Below are 12,338 nucleotides of genomic sequence, written 5' to 3'. Positions count from 1 at the left end.
TGGTGCAACAGCACCCTCCCACCCATGTTCCCCAGCAACTAGTGTTTACAGGCTTACTGCCTCTGATACTGGAGGTTGCACTTAGCCATCAGGACTAGTAGCCATTGTCGTCCCCTTTTGCAGCCATCCAAATTGTTGGCCATCACTACATCTTGTGGTAGTGAATTCCATACTTTAACTATATGCTGTGTGAAGAAGTACTTCCTTCTATTTGTCCTTAATCTCCCACCAATCAGCTTCATGGGATGACCCTGGATTCTAGTATTATGGGAGAGGGAGAAAAATGTGACAGGTTGGGCACTACACAAGCAGAAGGCTGGGTAGGCCTTTCATCAGTTACAGAGTGGCTCTTCTTTTGTTCATCGCTGCCTGTTAAGATTTGATAGCAGCCCTGACAGTATTTGTATCAGAACAGAATAAGGAAATGTCAATCACCTACCTTAGATCTGGTGTAAGATTGCCGTAAAATTGAAATAGTGTACAGTTTGTGGTTTTCACAGATGTGCCATTTTGGCAGGTGGTAGTGTTAGTACTGCTTTCCAAGAAATGGCTTGGACCCGCCACTCATGCAATGGAGCTTTTTTGGCCTCTTTCCCAGTGTAGCCCCCCTGTTCCCTCCCCAAAAGCTCCTCCTGATGGTCAGAAGACCTTCTGGAACTTCATAAGATAGGGATCCTCAACCCCTTGGGGCTGGTGGGCACAGTTGGTGCTTGTGTCATGGGTGCTTTCACAAAATGGCAGCCATGGGAGGGGGCCCCCTCATAACATGTTTATTGTGATGGGCCAGTCACAAAACACTTATTTCCAGAAGGCAAATTGGTGAGACTAAAATAAAAGTAACTTACCCAAGGTCCAAAGTACAAGACAGGGATGGGATCTGAGATCCAAAACATAAAACCGCTCTTTTGAGCCCAATAAAAATGGTTCTGGCAGGCAGTACTCTGCAGCATGCCAGCCTCCTGGTTAGTTTTTATTTTAATTATACAAATGGTCTGAAGAAATAAAATAAAGGTCAGGAGGGGCAGAGAGCCTGATGGGTGCCAAGAGACGTGGTGCCCAGAGACATCGTGTTGGATAGGGTGACCATATGAAAAGGAGGACAGGGCTCCTGTATCTTTAACAGTTGCATAGAAAAGAGAATTTCAGCAGGTGTCATTTGTATATATGGAGAACCTGGTGAAATTCTCTCTTCAGTATCATAGTTAAAGCTGCAGGAGCTATACTAGAGTGACCAGATTTAAAAGAGGGCAGGGCACCTGCAGCTTTAACTGTGGTGATGAAGAGAGAATTTCACCAGGTTCTCCATATATACAAACGACACCTGCTGAAATTCCCTTTTCGATACAACTGTTAAAGATGCAGGAGCCCTGTCCACCTTTCCAAATGGTCAGCCGAAGAGAGATGTATCTGCTGCTAGAAACACATTCAAAGTGATGTCACAATAGTTAAAGCTGCAGGTGCCCTGCCCCTCTATTAAATCTGGTCACTCTAGTTTAGCTCCTGCACTTTAACTGTTGTGATGAAGAAGGAATTTCACCAGGTTCTCCATATATACAAATGACACCTGCTGAAATTCCCTTTTCTATGCAACTGTTAAAGATACAGGAGCCCTGTCCTCCTTTCCATAGGGTCAGCCTAATGTTGGAGACTTATGCATAGGAAGTGGCAATGGGGAGAGGGGTAGTTGTTTGCCCAAGGCCCTGTTTGGAGCCAAGCTGAAGCACTTACCTCCAACAGTTATTATAGATTTTAGTATGTGAAATTGCAAACTCTTTGTTTTAAAAACTCTCCGAACCTGCTCTCAGGTTAGGTTTGAAAAACCAAAAGCTTGCTTTATTAATTAATTAATTAATTAATTAATTAATTACATTTATATCCCACCTTTTTTCCTCCAAAAAACCCAAGGCGGCATACATAGAATCATAGAATTGTCGAGTCAGCAGGGGCCTGTAAGGCCATCGAGTCCAACCCCCTGCTCAATGCAGGAATCCACCTTAAAGCATCCCTGACAGATGGCTGTCCAGCTGCCTCTTGAATGACTCTAGGGTGGGAGAGCCCACAACCTCCATAGGGAATTGGTTCCATAATCCTCCTCCTCCTCCTCCTCCTTTCTATTTTATCTTCACAACAACAACCCTGTGTGGTAGTCTGGGCTGAGAGTCTGTGTCTAGCCCAAAGTCAGCCAGAGAGCTTCTATTAGGGTGACCATATGGAAAGGAGGACAGGGCTCCTATATCTTTAACAGTTGTATTGAAAGGGAATTTCAGCAGGCATCATTTGTATGCATGCAGCACCTGGTGAAATCCCCTCTTCATCACAATAGTTAAAGTTGCAGGAGCCCTGCCCTCTTTTGTATCTGACCAAGAAAGTGGGGCTCTGCAGCTTTAACTGTTGTGATGAAGAAAGAATTTCACCAGGTGCTGCATATGTACAAATGACACCTGCTGAAATTCCTTCTTCATCACAACTGTTAAAGATACAGGAGCCTTGTCTTCCTTTTCATATGGTCACCCTAGCTTCCATGGTCAAGTGGGGACTAGAGCCCAGATCTCCCAACTCCCAGTCTAACACTCACTACACCACAACGGGTCTCACACCACATTAGCCCTCTGCCTGTTCTTAAATTGGATGCTAGGTGGAAACTGTTACATGAGGAACAGATATGAAACCTTCTTTTAAAAATAAGAATATGGTGCACAGATTGCAGGATGATTAATTGCCTTCAGTTTGTAAAAAAAAAATCTCCTGAAGGCAATAAGTGATTGGCAGCTGTCACTTAAGTGTGCTCTTGTGTAAAATCCACCATAGATTTGGGACTGCAGTACATGTACTGCAGACTCAAGACTCTAGGAAAGTTGTCCTGAAGGAATGAATAAATTTTAGCAAGAGTTTTTAAAAGTATTTTCAGGTTGCAGCCCTAATATGTTTTCCTTTAGAAATAAAAACAAAATTAAAAAAGAGTAACGAGTGATGGTGCAGAAGGACTACCTGAATTGGATAGTTAAACAATCTTCATTCCTTCTTTTCCTTGCCTCTGCTCCCTTCCCTGCCTAAATGCGGTTTTGGATTCGAGTTACGCTATATTAGAAGGAGGGGAAGTGGGAAATGGGGCCTTCACACCATGTCTAGTAATTTATTTATTTGCACTAAGCACTTTGAAAGCCGTCAAAGTAGCTGTCTTACAGAGCTGTCAGAAATCTATAAATAAATATGGACAAGTTCAGTACAATTACTCTTCTGCTTCTCTTACATTTCCCCTTATCTTTCTTTTTCTTCTTTTTTTAACAGCATATCCTATTCAGTGCACGTCTCCGAGGATTATCCAGGTAAAGTGCTACTTTCCGTGCTGCCACCGTGTTTTTAAAGATTCAACTGAAGGCATTTGAAACTCCATTATTGTGCCCCGGGATCACCTTTGTGCTAATCACATTTCATTAGCTGCTTCATTTGGACCGTTATTTCTGCTTTTCAGCCTTCCTTTCTGCTTTTCAGGGTGAGAATGAATCCAATTCATGAGAAGAAGGTTGTGGTGTGTGTGAGGGGGAACAGACATTACTTTGATGTGTTTCTAGCAGCAGATACATCTCTCTTCGGCTGACCATTTGGAAAGGAGGACAGGGCTCCTGTATCTTTAACAGTTGTATCGAAAAGGGAATTTCAGCAGGTGTCATTTGTATATATGGAGAACCTGGTGAAATTTCCTCTTCATCCCACCAGTTAAAGCTGCAGGTGCCCTGCCGTCTTTTAAATCTGGTCACTCTAGTATAGCTCCTGCAGCTTTAACTGTTGTGATAAAGAGGGAATTTCACCAGGTTCTCTATATATACAAATGACACCTGCTGAAATTCCCTTTTCTATCTAACTGTTAAAGATACAGGAGCCCTGTCCTCCTTTTGATATGGTCACCCTAATCTCTCTTCCCCACCCTCAATTTTACTTTGGAGTAAGCACAGGGACCGTGGTCTGGATTGGGCCCCTGGAGTTGGACAGGGGGTGGGGCCAGGGGAGCTCTTCAGATCTGGATCAGACCTCCTGTGCCTACACTAGAGTAAAACACACATATACACACCCATAGCTGCTGGACACGCATTTCAAGTAATATCTCTTCTAGCCTTAAGACAGAGGAGTTTTATTTGCTTACAGTGACCATATGGAAAGGAGGACAGGGCTCCTGTATCTTTAACAGTTGTATAGAAATGGGAATTTCAGCAGGGGTCATTTGTATATATGGAGAACCTGGTGAAATTCCCTCTTCATCGCAACAGTTAAAGCTGCAGGAGCCCTACCCTAGTGACCAGATACAAAAGTGGTCAGGGCTCCTGCAGCTTTAACTGTTTGTGATGAAGAGCATATTTCACCAAGTGCTGCTTGCATACAAAGGACACCTGCTGAAATTTCCTTTTGAATACAACTGTTAAAGGTACAGGAGCCCTGTCCTTCTTTCCATATGGTCACCCTAATTTACAGCTATCACTTCGGTGAACAGACTTTGAGTTTACTGGATTGACCTACTTTGGTGGTTTTTTGGTGGGTTTTTTTTTTTGCTTGAACCCCAAGATCTATTAACTGGACCCAAATGAAAAACAGTGGTTAAGGGCCCAGGAATACACTTAGAATTAATAACCAGCGTACTTCTGAGCATATGCTCAGCCCTGGACTTTGTTTTCGATACCAGAAAGGAGTTCCCAGTTATTTCACCTGCAAAGCTACTCCTGGTTTCCTACCAAGCCGTCTTCATTTCAGCGGTCCAACTTGGGGTGGAGGAGGTTTTTCCCCATTTCTTATGGAAATGTCTCCTAAGAATCAAACAGAAGGGCAGTAATTCCCCTCCCATCTCTCTTGCAAGGCAGCAGCTGCCAGCTGTTTCATCTAGCAAACTTCTTTACCCCACCACTGCCACTGATGCCAGTTTCTTGTCTTATGCCATTCCTGCTGCCTCCCATATGTCCCTTGCAAGAATTGCTTTGTTTTCCTTTGCAAGCACCCATCACACTATCAAAAGCAGGCAGCCCAGTGCAGCCTCGGGGAAGCTGGAAGGAGAAAGCCCTGGCCTGGGATGGGGTGTGGGCAGGCCGCCACAGGGGTCCGCACTCAGTTTAACTCTGCTCGCAACCATTCTAGCAGGGCTACTTGCGCATCTGAGTGCCCCTGTGTGGAAATCTCACTCCATCCCTGCACACTGGCTCTGTTCAGACAACATGTTAGCCAATGCAGTGTGACAACTCCACTCAACAGTTGAGTCTTTAGGAGGTACTCCAGACACAACATCTTCTAATTCCACTGTTGTGTGACTGTGGAGTTGAGTAAAAGTCAATGTGATGTTTGATTGACTTCCTCTGCCCTCTCTCTTCCCCTGGTCCTCCTGATGGTATCCCATCAGCCATTGCTGTGAAAAAACAATCCTGGCGACTCTCCAAGAGCAGCACTTGCTCCTTTCACCTATCTTGCCGAAGAACTCTGTAGCTGGTGGGAAAAGTCAACTCAGCACAATGGAAAACCACATGGAGCCATTGGGTTGCACAACCATTCTTGCACAACATGCAACCCAATGGTTGTGCAAGAACTCTCCATCGTGGATATTCTGCGTGGAGTGTTTCCCCCCCAAAAATCCACCATTGCATGGAGTTTTCCCACCAGACAACACATTTCTCAATGGTGGGGTAAAAACTCCAACATGGAGTTGTAAAACTACCGTTCAGAAATGTGTTGTCTGAACCAAGCCCTAGTCACACAATGCCAATGGGCAATTCTCTGCCTGCTGCATTGGCTTACTCTGCAGTAGTCTATCCTCCCATTGGGTTGAAAGTCAAGAGGGTGTTTGTCCTTTTTTGCTTAAAGATGTACTAGGAAAACTCAGTTGTCCTACAACTGATTAACGTATAACTTAGCTGCAGTGTGTGAAGGGGCAGACTTTGCACTGTGGAGTCTCCTGGTGCACCTGCAGTTACATCAATATGCACTAGGGGCAGGTTGCAGCCACTGCCCATTCAGATATTGATGTTCTAGAGGAGGGGTGGGAAATTTAGCCCCTGTCGCATTTTTGCACCGAAATTCGGTGGCAAACACCATGGAGACTTAGAATGGAGAAATCTAGTGCCAAAACAAGCTAAACTGGTTCATTTAAAGCCTCTGTAGAGGCAAACCATGATTTTATTTACTCCCATCCCATTTTTTTGGCAGTGTGGCAGCAGGAGTTCAGCCCATGGCTGGTTGGGGAGAAATTGGCCCCTGGACTGCTCAACGTCACCTACCCTTGTTCTAGAGCAGTGATCTTCAACTGGTCCAGACTTGAGGCTCACCTCTGACTCCCAACCTGCAACATGGGACTCACTTTCACAATTTCACAATTGCCCAACATGGCAGCAACAGCTTTGTTGCAATCGATGTGGACTGATCTCGCGACCCACTTATGGGTTGCGACCCACCAGTTGAAGACCACTGTTCTAGAGCATGGTGGGGAACCTGTGGTTCTCCAGATGTTGCTGGACTACAACTCCCAGTATCTCTGAACATTTACAATGCTGGCTGGAGATGATGGGGATTGGAGTACAACCACATCTGTTCTAGACCTGGAGGAAATGACAGCTCTACCAGATTAGGGAGAGCAATTTAGTAGGGCCAAGTGTCAGACGACATGGACTGTGCTTGTTAAACAAGGAGAGAGGTGCTTACCTCAAGTGTCCCAAACAGAATAAAACAGAATAAAGTACTGAAACGCAAGCAAATGTCCATAGTTTTGCTGAATTTAGATCTATTCTTGGATCCAAATGTTGGGTTTCTTGATGCTGCTGATGGGGAAGACATAAGGATAAACTCAGGACTGTTGATAGCCTGCATTACAGCCAGGCAAATAAGAAGATCTAATTTTAGGAATAAAAAGACTGCAATCCACAACTTAGGGCTCATCTACACCAAGCAGGATATTCCACTATAAAAGCAGTATATAAAAGGCAGGAGCCTCACAACAGCTTTCTAGCGGTAATGATGTGCACTGCAGGATCTACACTACTGCTTTATAGTGGTACTGAAGTGCACTGACAACTGTTGGGGCCCATGACACATCTACACCAAGCAGGATATAACACTATGAAAGCAGTATGAAAGCAGTATATGGTATGTGTCAATGGGCCCCAGCAGTTGTCAGTGCACTTGAATAAAGAGAACACTATAAAGCAATAGTGTGGCTCCTGCCTTTTATATACCGCTTCCATAGTGGAATATCCTGCTTGGTGTAGGTGAGCCCTTAGTCCAGCATAAGCCTACTAAATTCAGTTGTAAGCAGGCTATAGATTTCACAATAATCCAGTACATATTTATATGTTCCAGAAAAAAAATGATACAAGGATAGAAGGACCTATGCTCCAGAACAAGCTTACAATACACAGCATGGAGAGTCCAAGTTCCATTACCGAGAATCAATACAATATGGCACAATGGCTCCTCTAGGAGTCATTATAGTTTGCAGAGTATGTTCCAATGAATAAGTGCACAAGCTAATGCCTGCCGACAGACATAGGTTGCAGAAGTATTGGTATCACTGATACAAATAGTCTGTCTGTGCTTTGTTAACTAGCGAGAGATATTACAAGGCCTAAGGTGGCTGTCTTCTTCACCCTATTTGTCAGTAATGTACGTCTGACTGAGAGGCCCAGGCATTTCCATCAGGTCAAGAAGTAGGGAGCTTTCTCCCTCTGAAGGATGCATTCATGTGCTTGGCTAGGGCCATTTGCCAGCTACCAGGTCATGCCCACCTAGAGACAAGGCAAAGTAAATAATAAATAAATAAATACATAAATAAATAAATGAGCATCTTAGTTTCACATTTCAATGTATTCTGCAGAGGGTTAAGCAAAGTAACAAAAATGGTTGCCAAGTGAGGGAGAAATGGGTTAGGAAAAAAGTGTTTTCAAGTTTCCATATGGGACGGAAAATCAATGAACAGTGAAAAAAAAAGTTTATGGCTTCAACTAAGTGGGTTATAGATTGCAGCCTAAATCTATGGATCTTATTATTGAGTATGCTTTTACCGTGTTTTCATCAGAGGCCAAGGAAAGGCCATTTCCACTGCTTGGCTGTTTGACTCTGGCTTATTGAAGCTGCTGCTAGGTCACCATTGAAGTGGCCTCTGTGTACAGCGATATCTGCTTGATGTCTCCTTTTTGCTTCTCTGAATTCTCTCTCACACACCAGGGTTTAGAGTCCTCTGTGAAAGTGGGCCTTCACCCTCCTACTCCCTAAGCAGCAACCCACAAGGGCCATGAACTCTGGGATTCCCATTTCTGGATTTAAATTAAAATCTTTGGAATGAGGATGACAACATCATCTCCATATTCCCAGCATTCTTGTTTATTCATGATGTCAAATATTTGCAAACACCTTTACAAGAGAAGTCTGTAGTGTTATTGTTGTTTCCTTATAGTCAATGGCTGGCTGAGATTGTAAGCCTATGCGGCAGAGTCTTGCTATTTACTGTTTTACTCTGTACAGCACCATGTACATTGATGGTGCTATATAAATAAATAATAATAATAATAATAATAATAATAATAAGATGGAAAGGTTACCAAGAGTTTAGGCATGCCAAGAGGGATATTTTACTTCCACCCCACCCCCATTTGAATAGTAGGACCCCACCCTACCCCACCCCAGCTATGCCATGACCACAAACTTCTTTTGAAAAGTGTTTTATGTTTCCAAGGCAGTTTTATGTTGAGGTGTGTGTGTATGTGTGTGTTGCTGAGAAACACAAGTCTGAAGCTCCATGAGGTCCTTGGAAATAGTTACATCATTCTTTGAATCATCTCAAATAACAGAACAGATTTCAATAATGCAGAGATACAAAAATCAGCAAAAACAAAAACAAAAAAAATCCATTCCAAATCTGTAGATCGGCAGAGCTCAGGTTCCCATGCTTTGCTTTAGAGTACATTCTCATCTCTGGAGACCTTGTTTCTAGAAAAATAAAGTTCACCTTAGAGATGTTGGTTCATGATCCAGGAATGAACGGAATTATCGTAACCTGTTGACTCCCATCTTCTCAGAATACATTATTTTAGCTTAGAAGAGGGAAATTCAGTGCTGTTGCAGAGAAGAGAAGCACCAGAGAATACATGTGGGATTTGATTTAGTCTTCACACACATACACACACACACTCACACATTAAATACAGGATTTGTGTCTTTTCCCTTTGGCAGACAATACCTACGTGTCCAGTTCAGATAATGATGAAGACGTATTAGTTACAACAGAGCCAATTCCTGTCATTTTTCACCGAATCGCAACAGGTAATATTGCAAATATGTATCATAGTATCCATTTAATAAGGCTATTGGAATATGATGGCAGATAGAATATGACTTTTGTTGAGTTGGAGTACTCCGTTTTTGTCAGCGAAAAGCTTGCTGAGCCAAGGAAGATCTGTTTAGCAATCCCCAAGGCTTATCAAGGCAATAGAGACCAACTACTTATTCCATTGAATCATAGTTTCAGGGACTTAATCAATCACACATGACAAAGTCTAGGGCAGTCAGTGCAAAGGGCCTGTCCGGAATATCCCTTGTCCATCCTTCCTCCAAGCTGGTGCCCTCTAGAAGTTTTGGGCTACAATTGGCCACTCTGGAAGACATGGCCTTGTAATCAAAAACATCTGGTGGACATCAAGTTGGGGAAGGCAGGGTCAAGGTAACAGAGGGAGAAAACTTGAATGTTGGGAGAGGGGAGGTAGATCCCACTAACAGATGCCTACATAGTTTCCACAACTGCCAGGCTGGTGACACTTTGGAAAAGCAAAGGTTGGAGGAGATACTTTTGAGAGTAGGCATGACAAAACTTGAGAGATTGCTAAAGAACAGCCGCTTAGTATTTAGCATATAAAGAGTCCCTGGTTAGTATTTTGTACTTGGCTTTAATATTGAGGGGGAATTTTAATAATACATTTAGGCTATAATTCTGTCAACTGAGAGTAACTCCCATTAGGTTACACTGAGGGCGTTACTAGACGAGGCTCTAGCGCGCGTTACCTTCCGCAGTCACGTCGAGGCTTCCAGATGACGTTCACGAGGATCCGCCGTTATCCCGCGGTGAAGCCTCTTTCTCCCGACTTTAAAAAAGTGAGTTTTAGGGCGCCTTTTCCTGCTGTCCCGCGGTAATTCGGAGTACGTGTGGGAGGATGTGAGGTCACTGCGGTCGGCACTGGTCAGGAAAAGGCGTGCTAAGGGGGAGTGGTCAGCGGCTTCGGTCAAGCCGCCTCCGCCATTTGCGCGCAGTCCGCCAGCTGGGGCAGCGCGGCGGAGCGGCTTTTTTTTTTTATTCCCCCAGTGACAGTTTGCGCAGGACCGGAGGACCGGAAAAGTGGCTGGTGACTCCTTGCGGTGGGCAGCTACCGTGGCCGCATAATGGCGGTGCTGTACGCTGCCTGTTAGTGTGGGTACCAGGCTGGCAGAGGGCAGAGCTGTTTGTGGGCTGCTGCCATGGCTACGGCCAGATGTGGGTTGGCTCCTTGGGATGGGGCACAGGGCACAGAGGCGGTCATCGCCGCCGACACCTCAGAGGCATGATGGGAGATGTAGGCACAGAGTGGCCATGCAGACGATTGACCTCGGGTCATATGACACCCGCCACGACCCCCATCAGGAAGTGAGCGCATCAATGTTGACCCTCAACAGCACCAGCAGCACTTCAGCTGGCACTGGCACTGCCGCCGCTGCCGCCGCCAGGGCCGGCGGCGGCATCGCTGACGGCTGCGCAAGTTTGCGGTCTTTCGGACGTGCGCAAACCGTGCAGCGAGCGAAAAAAAAAGCCGCGGCAATCAGGCCGGTGTGGCTGCGCAACCGTTCTCGCGGCGGCAGCAGCACAACCGGCGCAAACTTCCGCCACAAATCGAAGGCAGGTGTGGAGCATGAGGCGTCACGGCTGAACGGGAAAAGCCGCTTTCACCGCTCCTCAACGACGGAACACCCGGTAGGTCTAGCAACGCCCTGAGTAACCCAATGGGACTGACTTGAGTAGGGTTACACTGTTAGGATGCCGGAACTTCTGAGTCGAGCTCTAACAAGTGCAGTTTTCTTTATACACAATTTGTCATTTTTATGCATTAATTTTGTATTTTTTATCTAGAGTAAATGGCCATTATTCCTCCATAAATAAACATGCAAATTATATTTGGAACCCATTTACTTTAGTTCTACATGAATCGTAATTAAGATCAACAACTCAGAAGTGATTATAACATTCCGTATGCATTAATTTGAAAATACAACTGTTAATACTAGCTGGTGGGAAAAATGAAGATTTACAATGGTATGGAAAATATGCTTAGGGATGGTGTGTAGCAATCACAGTGGGGTTGCCAATGAAAGTGTCCTCCCAGGGTAGGCTATTTGCGCCCTCTATGTAACATTTTGAGTGCTTTGTCACAGAGTGTCACCAGCACCTCTGCATCCCTGGCGGATGGATCTGACAATCTCAGTGCAGGAGTGCAAAGACTCTCAGGCCTTAGCTAGACCTAAGGTCTATCCAGGGATCGTCCCGGGGTCATCCCTGTTCATGTAAATGACACACAGGATATCCCAGGAGCAAGCAGGGACGACCCCGGGATAAACCTTAGGTCTAGCTAAGGCCTCAGTGGATGGCAGCAACCTGTATGAAAAGGGACTCTGGAATAGTACCATTGGGCATGGAGGATTCATTTTGAGGAATCTGACTTCCTCAAGGCATCCTTGAGGATTGTGCACAAATTCTTAAGCTAGCCTTGTCATCTGCAGCAGAATCCTGGACTATACAAGCATTTTCAAGGCCAGCACCAAGGGTAGGCATGGACAGGCACCTGCCGAGGGCTCGCACCCTAGCAGGGGGTCTACTGACAAGAGCCCCCTGGAGGTGCTTCTCTTCTTCATCCTTGCAACCTGCTTGTTCACCTGCCTTTCACTCTGGTCCAGACAGCAGTGGTGGTGAGAAAAAGGAGCAGGAGCAGATGCCACTGCCTACTTGTTCAGTGGCTTTTGGTGGCTCTCTGCTTGTCAAGCAGAGTTGGTAGCTATGATGAGAATGGTGGCAATGTGAGGGGGGAGGTAGACTCACTGAGACTCACTCAGGGACCCTCAAAAACCTGGAGAGAGTGCCGATTGTCTCTCTTGTTCAGTTTAGAAAAGAGGCTGTAGCTCAGTAGTAGATCATGCTTTGCCTGCAGAAGCTCCCAAGTTCCACCCCTGGCATCTTCATTTCAAAAGATTAGGTAGCAAAGGGTATGAAAGACCACTACTGGGGACCCTGGCAATCCTCTGCTAGATGGTTAGATAGTCTGCCTTGGTGTACGGTAGTATAGATCTGTTTCATGATT

At 45.1% G+C, this 12,338-nt stretch overlaps 1 protein-coding gene across 2 annotated transcripts in view; it reads left to right on the top strand.

Annotated features, from left to right (window-relative positions):
- The window catches only part of PARP8 (poly(ADP-ribose) polymerase family member 8), a 192,734-nt gene that overhangs the window by 95,763 nt on the left and 84,633 nt on the right, over window positions 1-12,338 (top strand). Inside the window, exons 3-4 of one of the 2 annotated variants that reach the window (XM_063128667.1) lie at window positions 3,289-3,326; window positions 9,196-9,285. In XM_063128667.1, coding sequence (XP_062984737.1) covers window positions 3,289-3,326; window positions 9,196-9,285 — 128 coding nt within the window. The remainder of the gene's footprint in view (window positions 1-3,288; window positions 3,327-9,195; window positions 9,286-12,338) is intronic. The other variant, XM_063128668.1, reaches the window with a different exon arrangement.

Source organism: Elgaria multicarinata, chromosome 6, assembly GCF_023053635.1.
Source record: "Elgaria multicarinata webbii isolate HBS135686 ecotype San Diego chromosome 6, rElgMul1.1.pri, whole genome shotgun sequence".
NCBI classification, from domain to species: domain Eukaryota; kingdom Metazoa; phylum Chordata; class Lepidosauria; order Squamata; family Anguidae; genus Elgaria; species Elgaria multicarinata.
The sequence above is the reverse complement of the archived record's forward strand: the minus strand, read 5'-3'. Positions and strand labels throughout refer to the sequence as shown.